This window comes from Tiliqua scincoides, chromosome 1 (assembly GCF_035046505.1).
Source record: "Tiliqua scincoides isolate rTilSci1 chromosome 1, rTilSci1.hap2, whole genome shotgun sequence".
In the NCBI taxonomy this organism is placed as follows: Eukaryota; Metazoa; Chordata; class Lepidosauria; order Squamata; family Scincidae; genus Tiliqua; species Tiliqua scincoides.
Window position 1 is genome coordinate 79,182,523 of NC_089821.1, and position 22,118 is coordinate 79,204,640.

Consider the following 22,118-nt stretch of genomic DNA (forward strand, 5'->3'; position numbering starts at 1 on the left):
GGTGACTGGGAAAACAAAACCAAGGGCGGCTTTTGTTACAGATAAATTACCAATTTAAAATTGTTAGGCCCTCATAAATGATTTCTTTGACTGCAGCTGTATCAGCTTCCCTGATAACCCTATTTCACATTTTAAAAATCCTTCCAGTGACAGGATATTTATTTATCTTACTATTACATATTTATCCTACCCTTTCTCCAAGAAGATGAGGACAATACATATAGTCCCCCATCCTTATTTAATCCTCACAACCACCCTGTGAGGAAGGCTAGTTTGAGAGATAATGACTAGCCCACAGTCAGTCCACAAATTTCATGGTTGAGTAAGAATATGAGCCAATGTCTTTCTAATCCTAATATCAGGTTTTGAATCACTACATTATGCTGGTGTATTAACAAAGCTGAAGGGGCACGGTTTCTTTTCCTGTAAAACCCCCCCCCCACACACACACACACACAAACTTGTTGCCAAAGGTAACTTGTTAAGACGGTGAACAGAGACACAAAGAGAAAGGAATAGCCTTCATGTCTTTTGTACATGTAAGACACATTCTGAAATACCTTGAGCAATTTGCAATCTCTATCCTGGCTCCTTCACAGTCATGTCCACCACATCGAGGTCGAGGGTTGTCACATGACCGCCATCTGCACATGCAGGAGCCTGTGCTGTCTCCATCCAAGTGCTCACAGGGTTGCCAAGGGGACCAGGTCCCCAGCTGACCATCCATCTTCAGATTTTTTACCTAATTGAATTAAAGAAAAATCACTGTGGTGAATTTCCATATAGGAAGGTAGCAGTCCAAAAGTGCTGTGACATAAACCAGGGCACCATCTGAGCATCTTGGCTTTTTCCCCAGGCAATACCATGTTAACAGTCACCTCAGAATTCCACACTCTTACCTAGTTCACACAGAAAAGTGGACAGATCTAGGAAGACATAAACTAAGAATGTCCAGTTGTCCTCTTTCCCTGAAATGTACTGTAGATGAAACTTGGAATGACTGTTTAGAGGAGACATCAGACTTAATATTGACAAACTCCTAGAACATGTGTCAGAATTCTCATTTCAACTAGCATTCAAAACTCAGTACCAACATTTTAATTTGTGGCTTTGGTATTTCAAGTTAGCAGAGTTTCAGCTGCTTGGTTCTCAAAATGTGAAAAACTAAATGTCACAGATTGCAATGTCACAAATTCTTGGCTGTGCATTATGAACAGAATTGAAGTTCCAGCTAGGCAAACCCTTCACTGGGCTTGTTAACCATAAAGCTCAATGGATGGCACTGAGTGTCACTGTTCTCAGCCTAACCTACCTCACAGAGGCCCAAATCCTAACCAACTTTCCAGCACTGGCATAGCTGTGCCAGTGGGATGTGTGCTGCATCTTGCAGTTGGGGGAGGCAGTCATGGAGACCTCCTCAAAGTAAGGGAATGTTTGTTTCCTTACCTAGGAGCTGCATTGCCCTTATGTCAGTGCTGGAAAGTGGGTTAGGATTGCGCCCTATTGGTTGCAACCCATTGGTGGCTTGCAAAACCATGTGCAGGGGGCCAGAGTGATGGTCCTAGTAGTGCTGCAAAACCTTCAGGAAGGTTTCAGGAAGCCCCAAAGGCCTTTTCCAGGTTGCGGCAGGCCTGCGACCCACTCTATTGGCCTCAGAATGGCCTGCTGAAGTGACCAGAAGCAACTTCTGGTTTGACTGGAAGTTGCTTCAGGTCACTTTTATGAGTTGCTTGGCAGATAGGAACAGAAAGTACTTGCTTTTCAGTAAGCAAGGCAAGTGGAACCTGCAACAAAATGTTGCAATACGTTCCCTGGTGGATGTGTTACCTAGCCCTTGGGTACAGAGGCACTGAGAGCAGGAGTTTCTCTTTAATGCCGAACTGGCTGGTGATGATGAATTAGACCAGTGGTTCCCAACCTGGGCTATGCGTACTCCCAGGGATACACACCAGGACGTTTAGGAGTATGCAAAAAAAATTGAAAAATAGCAGGAAAAGGTACATATGTCGACAGCGTAAGATAAGATACAAGTCAAAAGTTGTGAAATTAATTTAACATTATGATGAGTGGTTGCGCAGGTTCTCTTCATTATTTAACCTCAAGAAAAGGCACATTCCCTTGCTTTGTTGTTTTTGTGAATGGTGGGGAGTTCCTACCTACATAGTGTGTTGTGAACATGTTATTGTAGCGTGCATGCTCAGTGATACGCCCCTCCGTTTTCTTTGTGGTGGTGCAAAATAACTGGTACAGGGCCATTCATTTTGCTGTCAGAGAGGATGATCAAATTGACATTGAAAAGAATTAAACATTTATAAGAATAAAGCGAATCATTCAGTCGGTCATCATTTTCAAACCCACAACTTCATATTTCTTAAAAGCAAATACTTGAACATATCTAATCTATCTGGAAAACGATGTATTGTTTCAGCTAAACCTGCAGGAAAGTGGAATATAAAAAAGGGCTTCTAGAGCACCTGTCCAATCCATACTGGTTATAACACACTGGTGGATGTGGGTTGCTTCAGGAGGGTGGAGCTCAGGCATAGCACACCAGAGAACTATTATTCCCCTTCAGTGGGTGCAACCGTGTACATGTTGAAAAGAAAGGGAAAGTTAGAGAGGCATTTTTCCCCCATTCATTTGAGAGCAAAGAGCAGTGGAGTCACTAGGGGAGTGCGGATCACACTGGGTGACACACGCGCGGGGGATTGACATCACGATTGGCCAAAATGTTTAAAATCTTGGTATTTTCAAATAATACCATCATGTTATATATTATTTGATGTGTAATTTCATGCAGAATGCAATGAAGTAAACTGCATTGAAATACGTCTATTCTATCAAAAGTTATAGCCAAGTGAGGACAGGGCAACGGTGCATCCCCACATCCACTGCCTGGGATGTTGCCCGACCCACTGCATGGGAGGAGGTCCATCATGGGGGTGACAGTCAAAACGGAAAGCACACAATGACTTAGTACGATAATTAGGATTACAAATCATAAGTTCCCAACTCCGACTTCTCTGCCTCTTTCTCTCTGGTGCTGTTACGCACTCCCCTGGCGCTTCCTACGAGAAGCCATCTCCCATCTCAAGGCTATGAAAAATGACATGCAAGTAATTTAAGCCTGTCGTTATGCTCATCACACTGTAGTTAGAGGGTTTTAAACATCTGCTACAAAGCTTTGTTTTCGCCGTACTGTAATTCAGCAGTACACAAACAGTCAGCCACGCAGGGGAGTGTTGTGCTGAGATTTCTCCACTCATGCTCCGGAAAATGCTCAGCTGGACTATTTGGCTTAGCAAGGAACATCACATTTTGAAGCAAGATAAACAGAACAGCAGAAAATGAACAGCAGAAAGATGATATGACAGCTTGTTGACAAAGCCTTCAGCCTACAAAAGAAGAGCTCTGAAGGAGGAAAGCAGTAGTACAGGAAGTCAGTACATGAGGGAGAACAGTTCTAGCTAAGCTTAGACAAGTCATGTGAGTTTTATCTGTGCAGGGGTTATTAGGGACACTTCTCACTTTCTGAATTTCCCTCCAGTTGTAGCAGCTACAATCGACCTTGTTCTGGTTTCAGAATGGTATCCATATCGTTCATTTCTGCCACTCTCTCAGCATTTATTTGCAGAATTTGTAGAGACTGATGCAATAGCAACGCATACAAGACTATTGAAAAAACAAAGCTCCTTTACTGTCCTTGAAATCTTGCATGAAAATCTTATTGGAACCAATGCATGAGAAGTGTTTATTTTTTTTTCTTTAAAAAAGAAAAAGATTCATCTAAAAACTTCTGCTAGTCCTTGCTAAAATTAACAAGGTGGAGCAAAATCTCACCTGTTTCATGACTATCATTTTAAATAACTAATCCTATCCTATCCTATCCTAGGGCTCTATCCTACCTAACTTTCCAGTGCTGATGCAGCCACAATGCAGCCCCAACCTTAAGGAAGCCTCTTTGACTGCCCCCAAACTGCAGGATGCAGTGCACACTTTGTTGGCACAGCTGTATCAGTGCTGGAAAGTTGGAAAGGACTGGGCCCTAAATAACTAAATAATTACTATGTATAATAGCACTGGTGCATGCATATGCATACCACATCTGCATACATGTTACATCCACATGTTGCAGGTTTTCCGTATCTCTGATTGTTTTCATTTGTATTTTGGTTCCTGCACACTTATGCATGTATCAACCTGATGGCCCAGGATTCGTGGATGTGATTTGGGTGAGGTAAGCGGCAATCACTAAAAGGGTACTGTATTCCTGATCCTCAGTTTTGAGCTGTTAGTGTCTGCCCACATGGTGTTGGGGAGGACTGTGAGCCAGGAGACTGTGAGCCCTAAGGGACAGGGAACAAAGACTTTGGATATAACATTGTGTGGGCCGTAAGTCACATTGGTACTTACTGCCCTCTTTAGTCTCTATGCTTTCACTAAATACTACCTACGTATTTGAAAAATCTGCAACAAGTAGAAAGGGAAACAGGATCGGAAATCTTTAGGTTCCAAATATTCTGCAGCAGGGCATACCTGCACCCTTAAGTTATTCTTATGTCTGTGTTTAAGTTTAGGCTGCAGGTTAACAGGTGAGTGATATAATCTTGAAATGCTTAACCAGACATGTCTTCATTCATACACACTCAGCTACAACCAGGTGCTTTAACACATTAAAAACAAGATAATTTACTCTGTTCTACTGATTACTGAAAGGTATAAAGTGTCCAATGAGCAGACAGAGTTGTTTTCCCACCTGCAAGGGATTGCTGCCAACTGAAAGAGAAGCTCTGCTCACACACTCCCTTCTGTGAGTTCCTTTGAATCCAACAGAAAATGCTGCATCACTAAGCACAAGAGGATGTGGATCAAGGAACGCTGTTGCTTATTTATATTTGCACAGAATAAAAACCCTGGACCCTGCCCCAAGGGGGTTACAATCTAGATAGACACAAGGAAACAACAGAGGAAAGTGAGGGGAAAGCGATGTAATTCCCCTCCTGCCAGTACTTTGAAATATTGTATTTGTTTTGGACTTCATGACAGGCAGGGAGACATAAAGGAAGACCAAACTCCTGTGTCCAGATTGCTCCGTTCTGAATTAAAGCTATTCATTTCCTTTTTTTTCCTCTGGCAATTTTTAAGCCAAGCTTCTTGCTGGCTTGGTTAGAGTGTTTTACTTCTTGCTGGTCACTGTTGGAAACAATCTGCTGGACCCTTGCTCAGATCCAGCAGGGCTGTTCTGATGCACTTGCTCAGAAATCAAGACTGTAATTTGGCTCTGTGTTTTAATTAACAAGCACAGAAAGAAAAGTAGAAAAATCTGAAAACCAATTATTGGTTCATAGTTGGCATTGGGAAAGCCACCAAATTTTAATTAAATAAACAGGGAAAATTTCAAAACAAATCAATTGGAAGTGTGTAAATCCCCGCCCTAAAACATATGGATTACAATTCCATCTGTCAGTTTGCTGCAATTTCTTTAGAAGGAATTGTTTAGGATTCTGCTTTAGAAAATATGCATTGTTTCAGTCAGAGAACAGCTGTCCTTAGTGGCCCTTTTGTAGCCAATGCAGTGCCAAATTAGGTTAAAGAAAGAGACATGTAAAGACCGTCTGTAATGAAATTAATCTTTGATCCAAATATCAGAATCTTCCATTAATCACAGCCAGATGTGTTTTATATGCCAAATAAGGGCCAAATCCCTTATGCCTTTGGCAGCATAAATCCCTAATTGACCTCCATGCCTGGACTCAGACAGAAGAGATCAGAAACAAGCATGAGAATCCTAGCTCAGAGCTCTCTTTTTTAATGCAGGAAAACAACATAAACCTCAGAGGTACAAGCACCTTAGACGCTGAGAATACTTTTAAAGGTGACATGCCCTTTGCTCTGGAAGTTCAGCACTTCTCATCCAAAATCCTAACCTTGTCACTCCAGGGGCTGCAGCCCTTCCCGCTATGCTTCACACACTCCTGTGCTCAACCATCACTCCCACCAGCTTTCTCTACAGTTCTGTAACCCCAAGAGTGTCCTCTTGTAACTTCCCTCCCTTAGTGCCTAATTGGAAGTAGCAGCAGAAGGGCTCTATAAAAAGAATTTATGAGGCTGCACTAATACAGTATAATACACACTTTTCTCCCCCACAGGCAGAAATGCTGCTTCGCTTTATTCCAATTTCAGCTCACAGAGCAGCAAAGTAAAATGAAGAATGAGTCAAGGTAATATCCTCTTCTCCAAAAAACACATGCAGCTCATTTTTCAAATACGTGATGGAAGGGAACCAGGCATTATATTCCGCTTAGAACTAAGAAGGTTTGAACTTGCAGGGTTAGAGCTCACAAGCCTGAGATCCAGTTTGGATGTTTTCCCAGGTACAGTTAGGAGTGGAAGGAATGGGAGAAATATCTGAACAGGGCCATGGATTCTGGTTGGTAGGTAATGAGCAACTTCCTTCTGAGCCCAAAGAACAACAACAAAGGGCGCAATCCTAACCCCTTATGTCAGTGCTTTCCAGCACGGACATAAGGGCAATGAAGTTCCGAGGTAAGGGAACAAACATTCCCTTACTTTGAGGAGGCCTCTGAGTGATACCCATCTGCAGGATGCAGCGCACGTCCCATTGGCACCACTATGCCAGTGCTGGAAAGCACTGACATAAGGGGTTAGGATTGCGCCCAAACACAGTTTATGAGAGTTTGAATGAAATTAACTTTGGGTCTGTCACATCGGCTGCCCAAAGTGGCCACATACCCCCAAAGGGACAGGGGGGTGTCTATGGTAGGTATTACCCTGCGCCCAACAGGAAGAGCAGGCTGACAAGCAGAAGTCAGAGACAAAACTTAATCTTTACTCTAAGTGCAGTCTTTACAGCTCTGCCACACAGTTACCTCACCATCGGGGCTCTTAGTTCAACAAATCCTTGGCTCACAGACTAGTTCTCAGGGCACTGATGATATCTAGTTGTTGTCATGTCCAGTTGTGCTTTCTGTTAATTGTAATATGTGTCCGGCAGTTTATGAGGAGGAGGAGGCAAGGCCAGGGAGTCCTCTTCGCGCCAGGCTTGCTTCCAAGGAAGAGCAGCAGAGTTGGTCAGGTGCCAGACAGGTGCTCCTGGGGGGGATGGGCGTCCACCAGAGTATTGGGAGGCACCTGGTGCTTAGCCATTATACCAGATGGGTCCCTGGGATGTTGGGGGGGGGGAGGGATGCTGACAGCAACTGCTACGATGCCCCCTGGGCATTCCATAGGTGTACACTGTCAAAAGAGGTAGGTCATGTACATTCCTTGTTCCATAGCTCTGACCACTGCCTTGACTCCTGGGCTGCTCACCTTTATGGTGCTATTTGACTGCTGATCTGGCACAGCTGGGGCTAGTTTGTGCTACTCTCTCAGCTGTTTTCCCCTCATGCTGGAGTCAGGATGCAGAGCACTGCATGACGTTGCCTAACAGTGTTGTTCATGCCAAAATTTTGGTTTGGGATAAAAAATTTTGGTCCTGGATATCTAAAGGACCGCCTCTGCCCTTACGAACTTGCTTGCATGCTTCAAGCCTCAGAAGAGGCTCTGGTCCATTGTCCCACTGCCATTTGAAGTACTGTTGACAGACTCACAGTGGTGGAATCACAGAGGAGATTCTCTGATCCAGGAGATCTGTCTGGTTCCTTTCTTTGTGCTTTTAGCCAAACAGTTCAAATCACACAGTTCGGAGGCACCTTTCAGTAGAATGTTCTTGGATAATTTAGTATCTGTTTTGTTTATTGTTGCTGTTTCAGTACCTTTTCTGTTTTAATGGTTAAGTTATATAATTGATCACTGCTTTTATGATGTTGTTCAGCTGCCTTGACAGGAAGAATATAAACAGCTTAATAAAATAAATCTCAGCATGTAGAAACTACAGAGGGCAGGGAGTGGGGAACAGCCCCTGCTGGCTTTAAACTGTGGAAGTAGCAAGATGGTCCCGTGTAAATGCGATTGACAGCTGGCCTTAATCAGTGGCTGTATTTCACATCCAGGGTAGATACAAAAATGGAGGACAAAAGAATGGAGGAACGAAGATGCAATTTCCATAGTGAAGCATTTTCTCAATGTAGCATGGAAGCCTCTAATATGAAGAACAGAGTGGGATAAACAATTGATAGCTTTACCCTAGAACATCAGCATGTGCTAGGAATTAGTAACAATAAAACATCTGTTGCTCTGAGATTTTTCTTTCCTCAGGGCTTGAGTATACTATGCTTTGCCAGCATGTACCCTCAGGCAGCCACCCCTAGCTCCATGTTACAGTAGAGCCCAAAGTGAACCTGCCTGAGGTGAGAAGCTCCCAGAGGTGTAACATTAAAAGCTACTCTGATAGACTCTTCGCCTGGCAGGGATCATGTTGTGTCCTCAGAACGAAGGCAAGAAAATCAGGGAAGGAGAAGGTCATAGGGGAATTAGAAATCTGAAATTCTTGCAAAGGTTGCATGACTGAGCCTTCACATTACTCCTAACAGAAGATATGGGGCATAGAGCTTCTTGATACAGCACAGAGAAGGAATCAGCATGGTTTGCCATTCTGTATTCTTATACCGCCAATAAATACTGAAAGCCAAATGACATGCTTGGGCCTCCTATGTAACATGTAGCTGGCTCTGGCAGGGTAGGGGAACAGAGGGAGTATCGGGGGGGAAAACCACTTTTGCAACTTCTGAACCTTCTTAGAAAGACCCTCCCTGAAGAAATACGGACTTGCTTTGCAGCCAGTGGAAATGTGTGCAGCAGCTGAATTCTAATATAGCAACCAAGTATTAAACTGTAATAGCGTACAAAAGCCCTGAAATCCCTAACCATGACAAGCCCACTTATGGCTGGTCTCAGAAGGCTTTTGGTTCCAGACTGCTTTCAATGCAAGACAGGGTTGCAGCACTGTACAGCATATACTGCTGTCAGCAGTCCTTCTCCTTTTACATGACAGCCAGGGCTGCCATGCTTGCAGCACCCCTTCTCATGTTGCAAAATAAAGAAAAGAAACCACACAGAAAAGTTGGGTGATTTCATTGCTCCACTGTCCAGGCTTCCCTTTGTCTTTGATCATGGTCTCTCTTTGTTGTAAGAAAATGGAAGCAATTCACAATTCTGAGTTGCTGCTGGTTAAAGAGATAGCCACATATGGTGCACTTCAGCACTGTTCAATTAAGTCTTAATACACTGTGAAGTAATCCATGAAGACTGCCAGTTGATGTGCTAATGGTGGCAAAAGGTGTCTTTGTAGTTGCTGCACAGTAATATTGGGAGGGATCAAGGGGAGCTGCTTTGAAATAACTAATTGGAACGAACATTTCAGCCAGTATCGCTACAGTCTTCCTTTGCCCTCAAATCAGTACTGCTGCAGGGCCTCAACTAACCTCTCCTTTCTATCCACTGCCCTACAAGTATGTCAGCTACTTTCTTGCTCACCATCTGTACTGTAAGAGATAAGAATATGGTGATGCTTGTAATTTGTTTTGTGCTAGACCAGTGGTTCTCAAACTGGTAGGTCACAACCCACCAGAGGAACTGGAAATTGGTGCCCCGACAGCACTGCAGTGATCACAGCAGCACCTGGAGCAAAGTTTTTTTAAAACTTACCTGGGGGGTTGTGCTGGCCTCCGGGAGGGTCTGGGAGGCTCACAGCCACCTCTATGGACCTCCCCACAGCTCCAAATAGCTCTGACTGGCAATCGAAGTCCACTCCGATTTTCATGCAAAAATTGGAAGTAGGATCTGATCAGTAATCGGAGCTATTTGGAGCAGTGGGGAGGCCCACAGAGTGGGCTATGAGCCTTCCAGAGGCCAGCACAATTCCACATAAAGTTTTTTTTAAAAAACCCTTGTTCCCAGTGATGCCACAATTGCTACAGCACAGTGAGGGCCTCCCCCATTCCTGCCAATACTTACCATGGTCTCAAAGTTCAAGCAGAACTTTGTGCTAAACTGCTGTGCTAAAGGGTTCTCAAGGTGCACTTTTGATGGGGTTCATGAAACGAATATTTGGGAGTTCTACTGCATTCAAGGATGTCCCCTCATAATCTTAAACCCAACTATACGTCATCTTTATGGCATGCAAATTACTCCACCTGATGCAGGTCAAGCATTTTGCAACACAGGAGTGCATCAGAGAAGTGCAATGATGTGGCTGATCACTACATCAGCACAGTCTGCCTCTACAGACAGGTAATGGAGGTGATAGTGGAAGCAATCTCATCATGATGCCCAAAACACATTCCTGTTTTCAAACATTATCAAATGAGAATGATACTGGCCAAGATACAGTGGGTTTCCCATACCACATTATGAATTACTTATGTGTTAAGCCACAGCCATTCACAAGCTGGTGTAGTGGTTGCCTAATTTCTTGAGCCAAGACACTTTTGGTTGAATTTCTGAGTTTGCATCACTAGGATTCCTGTCTCTAAGGCCACAGCGTGCAATAAAACACAAACTGTAACTGCCTACATATTAAAACCCACAGCAAACATAAACTTTCCCATCCCTTGTGTTATGTTTAAAACCAAAATGGGACACAGAGGCCTATTTTCAGCAGTTTCTCAAAGACCTTGAAACACTGCTTGGTAGGCAAGAGGCTGCCCAATATGGCCCAGGCAGGCATGTTTCAAGTAGGAGATTAACACCTCACACGCCGATCAACAGACAGAGGCTTTAAGCTGAGAGAGATAACAGCATGTGCAGTCAAGAAGCACTATATCCCAAGAACAGCACAGGAAGGTTATAAACAGACAATCCTTTAAAACCAGCTTTGAAAAAATGAAAACGTAAGCTTGCCAAGTAGAGGAGGGATTGAAGGAATGACTAATGCTCTCTTGGAAAAAAAAAAAATGATTGGGTACCAGGAATGATAAGAGGAGTAAACATATTGCAGCTTCAAAACCTAACTGGCATGATGCAGATATAAACCTCTGCAGGCTGAGCTATCTATTGCAGTTGGAAGGCACAACATGCGAAGCTGGCAAAAAGTAACATTATTTAAAAAGAACACACACACACACACACACACACACACACACACAAGCAGCTTTGGTTAAGCCTAGTTCTACCTCTTTTTACCTTGGAGGTCTGGTTCAAGTGGCAAAGTTGCACCTGTAGCTTGGAGCTACCAGGCAGTGCCAGGCCTGGCCACTTTGAGAAAAGTGACAAAAGAAACTGTGGTGAACCAGCCTAAATGGAATCCTGTCAGTCACTTAAAAGCAATCATGCATTTTGCAAAGAAAATGTTCCTTTTTAAGTCCTTTTTAAGACAGGAAGAATAACATTGAATTTTTTCTTGTGGATTCAACTCACAAACTTGTATTTCCCAGATCTCGATCTCTCTCTCCGCTCCCAAATGCACATCCTCCTCTTTCTTCACACAGATACTTGTGTAAACTGAGTTGATGAACAATTCCTGCTCACAGCTCCTCCAAGCTGGATTCACCACTCAAATCAACAAAGACACTGCCTCACTGTCTCATCACCATCTCAGCGGTTTGTCCCAAACTCCAAATGTCTAGGCTATTATGCAAATATTGCCATCATCCCAGGCATACCAAAGCATGCCTGATTCACCCCCTTCTCTCTTTAGCACCAATGGTATTCTCCCAGAGAGAAAGAAGCGAGGAGGAGCTATTTGGATGACTGACTGATTTTTATCTTGAGGGAAAATTCATACAAACCACAGTAGCACAAACATCAATTACATAAGGCCAAGCCCTCCACTCTATAGCAGGAAAATCTCCAACAGGGAGTCGTGCAGATCATGTGGATAATATGGTTCCTTGCCATGCCTACCATGGGTAGTCTGGAATACCCCCAGCATCCAAGAAAGTGTGGCAAAGTAACATTCACATCACATAATCCACCTGACTCACATGGTTACGGACATGACAGCTGTAGTATGGGGGGATAACTACACAGAAACTGCAACAGTTATATACCCAGCCCTAAGGATCATTTGGAATGAATTTGCTCCACTCTTGGTTTTAGTTTCCACTTACAGGGCACTCGGTAATATTCTGTGTCCACAGGCTCATATTGGAGCTGTCCTCAATGGTGGTGCATCGCTTCTGCTTCCTATCCCAGCCGCAATATGGGTCCCTTGCTCCAAGGCACTCGCTGCGTGTCAAAAGAGAAAAGATGAGTGTTCTTTCATAGACTGGGCAGATATAAAACCAGTTATTCAAGTGCTATGCTTCCATGTGACAGCTGTCAACAATGTTCAGCTTCAGCTGCAGAAGCAAATTTCTTTTCAAAGAAAGTTTCACCTGCAAGGAAGGTTCAAGATGATCAAAATAACAAGGTGATGACAGCACAAAAAAAGTAAATATCACTCAGACAAATTACAGATGAGAAACCCATTCACTCTCCCTCTGCCCAGAGGATGACAAAATATTGCTTTGCAAATGCAATCGAAGAATACTTGTCCTTGTGATCCTGAATAATGGTGCATTAAGTCCATTCCTGCACAAAGTGCCCTCTGTGAGAATGTTTTCTGAAAAAACTCACAGGGGTTAGACAAGCACAAAGAGCTAGTGGACCAATATTAGAGGTTATTAGCATTGGCTTTTATGTTTTGGAACAATGGCAGCATTTATAATCATAACCTCATGCTGCCAGTCTGGAACAGACACAGCCGTTGTTATTCAGGAGTGCTTTCTGTGGCAGCGCTGAACAGTGGATGTGGTGTCCATATTTATAATTTGCGAGAGCACCCCTCCTCCCCATTCCATGAAATGCTACAAAAAATAACTATGGTTAATATTTTCAAAATACAGTAAAAGGTCACAAATCAGACAGGAACCTATTTGGACCAGCGACGCCAACATCATTTTTTAGTCTGGAATGTATCACTTCTGACTGTGGTTAATGTGGTGTAGAAATTTTTAAATTGAATGCATGTGCTGTTAAGTACAGCTTTCCATTTGACTTAAATGAAGGAAATTCAAACATCATAGTTAGCATCACTTATGAAAATGCCCTTGTGAAAATGTCCTACTAGCTGTTCCCTTAAAGTCATTACATGTTTTTATTACCAAACCAAAAGTGGCCAAACTAGGTCATCTAAGAGTGGAAGCCTGGCTGCACCTTAAAATGACCATGTGAAAAGGACCTGGCTCTGCTTGTTCAGGCTCCCTGCCAAATAGGAGAAGAAAGCTGGAGAAGACTGAGGCCATATTAAAAAAGGAAGCAGAAGACACTTTCTTGCTTTCTCTTTTAAAAAGCCACTTTCTTGGTCGATTTTGATTTTGGTCACTTAACTCTAATTTTCTCCAGGTCAGCTAATCTTCCTTGTTTTGTCCATGTCCAGCTGCTTAGGGGAAACTAGTCTTATGACAGACAGACAGACAGACAGACAGACATTAAGTAACGGAAGCAGACTCATAGTTTCACATGGTGGGAGTAATATATAGCTCAACTTTAGGCAGTACACAAGTGAACATTAATGTTTAAAGGGCCTGTAAACAGTTACCTTGCTTTACTATCACACAATCAGATGCTTCCTTTTTTTCTTTTCCAAAGCCTGAGAAAGGTGTCAATTCAGCCCGCAGTGTAAAAAAGTGAGAGGACTTCTTACCCCATTCAATTCAGGCAAAAGAAGGGCAATTGTATTTATTCCAATCCATCATCAGTATGAAAATACCCAATACCCGCCCCCCAAATAAAACAAATAAAATGAAATATGAGGTAATCACATCCCAAAATCTTTGAAATCTCATTAGCTGGTAAACAGCTACAAAGGGGGGGGCACGGGACTTGACACCCTAGCCGAGCTAAACACGCTCGGATTCAGTGCCAGTCTGTACCAATTCCAAAGCAGTTTACCCAAAGCAAAAATGAAATTCTTTCTTCCTGCCAGGTGAAGAAATTATTATTGTTTACAAGTTTCAGTTGGCTCTTACTCTCCACAAGGATGCCTGCCTTGTGAAAAATTTAGGCTATAACTGCAGTGTCTCTTGGCTGTTTTAAACAGAAGATTCAGGGAAACATGCAAAAATGCTGAATTATGTTAGAGATGAGAAGCAGCTGTAATTCTGCTGCAGTTGAAACCATCCAAGAGCCATGTAAATGGGTAGAAACAGACTTGAGATTACTAGCACAAGGGCACTGAAGAGGGTTTCTGCAATGTAATTCTGCCTGGAGAGTCATCCCACATGCTATGCCAACCCATGGTGCTCTAATCCATGGAGTGGAGTGGCCCCCCTGTCAAGTGAATATAAAAATGACAGTTCTTCAGAACAGAAACAAAATGACCATGTGCAATAACTGAACAGAATTCAAAGCCTGAACATTTACAAAAAAAAAAAAAAACTGGGGTGGGGATCTTTTCCTTTCCCAGGGTCAGCAACCTTGTGATGTGTGTACAAGTTCGACCTGTCTATCCACAGATTGGGAACCTACGAATTTAACTTACTGTGGGTTCCAAACTCGCTATGGAGGATTGGACCTGAGCTCCCAGATGTGACTGGAGGTGTTCTCCAGTCATGGACGGGAGGCTTTCTGAGGACTCAGAGACTGTGTGCCTCTGAATGCCAGTTCTTGTGAAGTAACAGGAAAGGATATCCCACATGTGCTTCCCATAAGGCTCTGGGATGCCACTGTAGGAAACAGGCAACTGGACAAGATGGGTCTTTTCCAGCAAGGCTGTTCTTATGAACAGGTATTTTCCAGCAAGGCTGTTCTTATTTGCAGGTATGCATGCAGAGGACTCCAGCCTAAGACATTTTGCTCTATATAATTAGGTCATCTGAATTCAATATTCCAAGCATAGGCTGACATATCAATCAGTGACTCTTGGGGCAGCTCAATAACCTCTCAACAACCATATTCATGCAAGCTATATGCTAATTATGTAAATTTGGGGTTCATAAAAGATTCTGTTTAAGTTGCAGCCTTCCAGCGCTACGATACATTTCCATTCCAAAGTGGCCCTTGATACTGTTCAGGTTGCATGCTGTTCAAAACTCTCCAGGAGAGACATCAAGCGGAGGTAGTTATAAGTATCCTTTTGTTACATTAATGTCATCTTAGAGGCTAATCTATTCTATAGCAAAACACAAGCTGTTTGCATTCAAGAAAATAATTTCCATTTGGTCGGTGCTGTACTTTTGCCAGCGTTCCACAGGCCGAGGTGTATCTTGCCTAGGTGCAGTCACTACTTCACTGACATTTTCACAACATGAGTCCTGACTCCTGTAGCCAGTATGTGGCTCTTGGAAGCAAGGAGCAAGTAACAGAATCTCAACAACGAAATTAATGAAATGGAGCATATCAGCTCCATGCATCTGTTGCTAACCTTTGCAACCCTCTGGGCTTTCTGGACTGCAGACCTAGATTTAATTTCCAGTTTATGATTCAGCAAAGAGTAGATGGCAAGTGTGAGACAAAGGGTAAAGCTAGCTGTCTTGGGGCGAGGTTCCTGCCCCCTTTGGGGTTTCCTATGGACTTAATAAATATGCTAACACCTTACAGAATCAGAGTCCACAAACTCTGGCTTGGCTTTGTAGGCATTATTTGAGGCCTAAACCCTCTGGCACAGATAGAGAACCTAGAGGGAGACAGACACTTCACTTCATGCCAGGTTTCATAGAAGGCCAAAGAAGTGAGAGAGATTTGTGCTGCTTTCTGCAAAAGCTCAACATTTGCGCACCTCACAAAGTTGTCTGGTAACAGTTGGGGGATGGGTCATTACTATCACTTCACACCATGCTTTGGCAGAAGAATGAAGTGCTTCTGTTTTACCTTCCCCACCGCCTGGAGATTCTCACTTGGCACCAAACATTGGGTAAGGTGAAGCAGCAAGAGATGCTCCTACTGCTTTGTTCTAACAGAGAAGTCTTCATCCGCTTGTGGGTTGACATGTGATAGTCTCTCATAACTTGCAGCAGACCTGCTGCCCTCATGGCTTTGCATTATTTAAATGTCACAATGCAGCTTCTGTGAGCTGTAGGAAAGACTGCTAAGGAAGGCATGTATTGATTTGTCAAATCAGTATGCATAACTTCTTCTGAATCAGTATGCATACCTTGCAAATGCATGCACACACAAACACACACACACACTCACTAGCCCCTTCCCTTCTTGTGTCTTGTGCACTCCCTGAAGCACTTGGTGGGCCACTATGAAATACAGGAAGCTGGACTAGATGGGCCTTTGGCCTGATCCAGTGGGGATATTCTTATGTTCTTATGAAGCATAATTTTCCGTGCAGCAGTGGCAGGCTGTGCCAGCTCTTGCAAGTGTTTCTTGCATAGCCTTAGCAGTTCTCTAACTACCACTGCCACCAAGACCTGCACTGCAGCCTCAGACTGCACTTAACATTTGGGAGACCCCCTAAATAGTTATCTGATGGCCAGAAAAGTAACTGCACAGACAAGGACTGGGAGGCACTATTGACAGGAATATGGGGGGGGGCAGAGGGGGTGCTATGGCAGTGGCGGCAGTCGAACAGTGCAACAAACTGCAGGTGAGGGAGTGATAAGGAGAAAGAAAGCAGGCTAGAATGGAGCAGCAGTGCTGAGGTGATGGTAAGAGAAAACATGTTTTTCTATCTTTGCAGACACATGCAAAATTGCTACCAGCACTTAGGCACTTAGGATTCTCAAGCAGGCCAACATGTTACCAGTAAATGCATTTAGAAAACATATGCACAGACAGTACTCATATTGAATCAGCTGCCCCTCTTGGAGGCATATGGCGGCAATTTGCCCACTGGGAACATCCCACTGGCCTTCTAACAGCCAATCCTGAGCTGCCCAGCGCCCAGGTCTGCAGCAGTGCTGAAACGGCTGCAACAGCATCCAACAAATTCTGGGTAGCCACGGCAGCTCCTCAGGGGAAGGGGAGATTCGTCACCTTCCCCCGGATAAGGAAAGAGGCCCTGCAATGGGGCTACTTGACTCTGCATTGGCTATTTAGCAGTGCTGGCTCAGTGCAGGCTTGTGCAGAGCTGGCACCTGCACTGAGCCAGGGGTAAGTGTTGTGACGTGTCCAAACATTTTGGCAGGAGGGCCACATCAACTCTCTGACACTGTGTCAGGGGCCGGGGAAAAAAAGAATTAATTTACATTTAAAATTTGAATAAATTTACATAAATGAATTTATTAGAGATGGAACTTCTATGAATGAATGAAGGTCTTGCAGTAGCTCAAGGCCTATAAAAAGCCTTACACAAAGCAAGGTCAGCCTATCCTTCTCTTCTACTGCTGCATCACAGATGTGAAACAGCAAGTAGTGGAGGGAGCCCTCATCCCACAGCTCAGATGAGAGGTTGAACAGTTGTCTTCATGCTGAAAGCAATTACATCGGGCCAGCATGGGCTCCAGCAAGTCTATGGAGGACCAGAGGCTCATTGGAGACTGGGGGCTCCCCGAGGGCCTGATTGGGAGCCCCTGAGGGCCACAAGCGGCCCCTGGGCCAGGGTTTGGGCACCCCTATTGTAGAGCATAGTCAGTGGTTCAGGAGAACATAAGAACATAAGAACATAAGAACAGCCCCACTGGATCAGGCCATAGGCCCATCTAGTCCAGCTTCCTGTATCTCACAGCGGCCCACCAAATGCCCCAGGGAGCACACCAGATAACAAGAGACCTCATCCTGGTGCTCTCCCCTACATCTGGCATTCTGACTTAACCCATTCCTAAAATCAGGAGGTTGCGCATACACATCATGGCTTGTACCCCATAATGGATTTTTCCTCCAGAAACTCGTCCAATCCCCTTTTAAAGGCGTCTAGGCTAGACGCCAGCACCACATCCTGTGGCAAGGAGTTCCACAGACCGACCACGCGCTGAGTAAAGAAATATTTTCTTTTGTCTGTCCTAACCCGCCCAACACTCAATTTTAGTGGATGTCCCCTGGTTCTGGTATTATGTGAGAGTGTAAAGAGCATCTCCCTATCCACTCTGTCCATCCCCTGCATAATTTTGTATGTCTCAATCATGTCCCCCCTCAAGCGTCTCTTTTCTAGGCTGAAGAGGCCCAAACGCCGTAGCCTTTCCTCATAAGGAAGGTGCCCCAGCCCCGTAATCATCTTAGTCGCTCTCTTTTGCACCTTTTCCATTTCCACTATGTCTTTTTTGAGATGCGGCGACCAGAACTGGACACAATACTCCAGGTGTGGCCTTACCATCGATTTGTACAACGGCATTATAATACTAACCGTTTTGTTCTCAATACCCTTCCTAATGATCCCAAGCATAGAATTGGCCTTCTTCACTGCCGCCGCACATTGTGTCGACACTTTCATCGACCTGTCCACCACCACCCCAAGATCTCTCTCCTGATCTGTCACAGACAGCTCAGAACCCATCAGCCTATATCTAAAGTTTTGATTTTTTGCCCCAATGTGCATGACTTTACACTTACTGACATTGAAGCGCATCTGCCATTTTGCTGCCCATTCTGCCAGTCTGGAGAGATCCTTCTGGAGCTCCTCACAATCACTTCTGGTCTTTACCACTCGGAAAAGTTTGGTGTCGTCTGCAAACTTAGCCACTTCACTGCTCAACCCTGTCTCCAGGTCATTTATGAAGAGGTTGAAAAGCACCGGTCCCAGGACAGATCCTTGGGGCACACCGCTTTTCACCTCTCTCCATTGTGAAAATTGCCCATTGACACCCACTCTCTGCTTCCTGGCCTCCAACCAGTTCTCAATCCACGAGAGGACCTGTCCTCTAATTCCCTGACTGTGGAGTTTTTTCAGTAGCCTTTGGTGAGGGACCGTGTCAAACGCCTTCTGAAAGTCCAGATATATAATGTCCACGGGTTCTCCCGCATCCACATGCCTGTTGACCTTTTCAAAGAATTCTATAAGGTTGGTGAGGCAAGACTTACCCTTACAGAAGCCATGCTGACTCTCCCTCAGCAAGGCCTGTTTGTCTATGTGTTTTGAGATCCTATCTTTGATGAGGCATTCCACCATCTTACCCGGTATGGATGTTAGGCTGACCGGCCTATAGTTTCCCGGGTCCCCCCTCTTTCCCTTTTTAAAAATAGGCGTGACATTTGCTATCCTCCAATCTTCTGGCACTGTGGCCGTTTTGAGGGACAAGTTGCATACCTTAGTCAAGAGATCTGCAACTTCATTCTTCAATTCCTTAATAACCCTTGGGTGTATGCCATCAGGGCCCGGTGACTTATTGATCTTTAATTTATCAATGAGGTCTGAAACATCTTCTCTTTTAACCTCTATCTGACTTAACTCCTCGGTCAGGAGGGGCCGTTCGGGCAGCGGTATCCGCCCGAGGTCTTCTGCCGTGAAGACAGATGCAAAGAACTCATTTAATTTCTCTGCCATCTCTAAGTCTCCTTTTATCTCCCCTTTCCCTCCCTCACCATCCAGAGGGCCAACCGCTTCTCTGGCGGGTTTCCTGCTTCTAACATATTTGAAGAAGCTTTTATTATTCCCCTTAATGTTGCTGGCCATGCGTTCCTCATAGTCTCGCTTGGCCTCCCCTATCACCTTCTTACATTTCTTTTGCCACAGTTTATGTTCCTTTTTATTCTCTTCATCAGGGCAAGACTTCCATTTACGGAAGGAAGCTTCCTTGCCCTTCACAGCCTCTCTGACTTGGCTGGTTAGCCATGCGGGCACTCTCCTGGATTTAGTGGAACCCTTCTTTCTTTGTGGTATACACCTCTGCTGGGCCTCTATTACTGTTGTTTTAAGCAGCCTCCATGCATTCTGGAGAGACTGGACTCTTTTTACCCTCCCTTTCAACCTCCTTCTAACCAGCCTCCTCATTTGAGGGAAGTCCGCCCGTCGGAAGTCAAGGGTTTTTGTTAGAGATTTGCCTGGTATTCTTCCCCCAACGTGCACGTCAAAACGGATCGCAGCATGATCACTGTTCCCCAATGGCTCAGTAACGTTTACATCTCTAACCAGGTCCTGCGTACCGCACAAAATTAAATCCAGAGTCACCTGTCCTCTGGTGGGCTCCGTGACTAGCTGATCTAAGCCACAGTCATTCAGCACGTCAAGAAATCCGGTTTCCTTATCGTGACCAGAACACAAATTGACCCAGTCAATATGAGGATAATTGAAGTCCCCCATGATTACAACCCTGTCCTTCCTTGTCACCTCCCTGATCTGTTTCCTCATTTCAAGGTCCCCATCAGATTTCTGGTCTGGAGGACGATAGCACACCCCCAGTATTACATTGCTGCACAAGCCTGGTAATTTAACCCACAGAGATTCTACGGTGGAGTCGGACCCACCTTCAATCTCTACTTTGCTGGATTCTATCCCTTCCTTAACATAAAGGGCCACCCCACCTCCAACACGCCCCTGCCTGTCCCTCCTGTAGAGTTTATAGCCCGGGATTGCGGTATCCCACTGATTCTCCGCATTCCACCAGGTTTCCGTTATGCCCACTATGTCAATATTTTCCCTTGTCACCAGACATTCCAGTTCTCCCACCTTTGCTCGTAGACTTCGGGCATTCGCATAAAAGCATTTATACACGGAATGCCCCAGGATGGGCTGCTTATTCGCTCCTTTGTCCCCGCATCCTCTCATTGTGCCAAACCGTCTATCACATCCCATCTCCCTAACTTTCCCAATTTCTTCTCCTACCCTGCCTTTGTCTTGTTGTTCTCTAACCTCCCCATCCTCGTCCCATAGGGATGAGGAGTCCCGAACCGGATGCCCCTCGGCTCCTGTCGGCCTTCCCCCAGGGATCAGTTTAAAAGCTGCTCTGCCACCTTTTTAATGTTATGCGCCAGCAGTCTGGTTCCATTCTGGTTCAAATGGAGCCCGTCCCTCTTGTACAGGCCCCGCTTGTCCCAAAACGTTCCCCAGTGCCTAACGAATCTAAACCCCTCCTCCCTACACCACTGTCTCATCCACGCATTGAGACCCCTGATCTCCGCCTGCCTAGCTGGCCCTGCGCGTGGAACAGGTAGCACTTCAGAGAACGCTACCTTTGAGGTCCTGGCTTTCAGCTTCCTGCCTAAAAGCCTAAATTTGGCCTCCAGGACCTCCCAGCTACACTTGCCCACATCGTTGGTGCCGACATGCACCACAGCCGCTACCTCTCCCCCAGCACTGTCTACCAGCCTGTCTAGACGAGAAGTGATGTCCGCAACCTTCGCACCAGGCAGGCAAGTCACCATGCGGTCCTCACATCCGTCGCAAACCCCCCTCTCTATGTTTCTAATAATCGAATCCCCCACTACAAGAAGCCCCCGACCCCCCTCCCGCCGAGGAGTATCCCGAGTGCGCTCGGATACGGGCCCAACCCCTGGAGAAGGGATCCCCCCTAGGGGATTGTTTCCCTCCTCTCCAGGATGACGTCCTCCAGTCCCGAGACTTCCCACCCGGGCAGCCGAGGAGCTGCACGCCTGAGGTTGGGACGAAGCCTGATCGTCCCCGGAAGTCTCCCCACGGTCCTCCTCTGGCTGCCTGCGCTTCTCCAGGTCGGCCACCAAGGCTTCAAGGGAGCGGACACGTTCCCTGAGAGCCTGGAGCTCCTTGCAGCGAGGACACACCCATGACTTATGCCCCAGAGGCATATAATCATACATGTGGCACTCGATGCAGAACACTGGATAGCCCCCACCCTGCTGCTGGCTGTCTGACTGCATAGCTTTTTTGTTGTTGTTGTTGTTTTATTTAGGGGTCCTTTAAAAAACCGTACACTGGATAGCAGCCCTCTTCTCAAGGGAAGAGGAAGGGCAGTGTATGGGGCCCTGGCCTCCTCGCCCTGCTGCTGAACTCGCCCAGATGCTAAACTCTTGTGCCTTACCTGGCACTTAGTTCCCAGAGGCACTTGGTGTCCCAGAGGCCACACGCGTCTGCAGAGAGCCTCACGCGATGGCCCGCCTAGCTTTATACTCCTGGCTGGCTCCTCCCCCCTCCTTCCTTCCTGATTGAAAGGGGGCTGGCCTTCCCAGGTGAGTTTACAAAAGCTCAGGAAGGCAAATGGCTGCTGATGGGCGTGACCTACTCTGCAGGCTCCTGAATGGACTGCTTGGATTAGCCTACTGGGGCTCTTAATGGGTTGGGAATTGGCCCTTCCTAGGTCCTTTCCCTCCTAGTTCTGTTCTCTTAGGCTGGACTGTTTTTGTAACCTCAAGCTAGTTTTTATTTGGGTTTGAGAACTCGG

At 45.3% G+C, this 22,118-nt stretch overlaps 1 protein-coding gene across 9 annotated transcripts in view; it reads right to left on the minus strand.

The window, feature by feature from the left end:
• Positions 1-22,118, minus strand: part of SEMA5B (semaphorin 5B) — a 443,759-nt gene that overhangs the window by 42,798 nt on the left and 378,843 nt on the right. For all 9 annotated transcript variants that reach the window (XM_066611786.1, XM_066611789.1, XM_066611780.1 and 6 more), the window contains 2 exons: positions 12,012-12,129; positions 561-742 (listed from right to left, as the gene is read on the minus strand). In XM_066611786.1, coding sequence (XP_066467883.1) covers positions 561-742; positions 12,012-12,129 — 300 coding nt within the window. The remainder of the gene's footprint in view (positions 1-560; positions 743-12,011; positions 12,130-22,118) is intronic.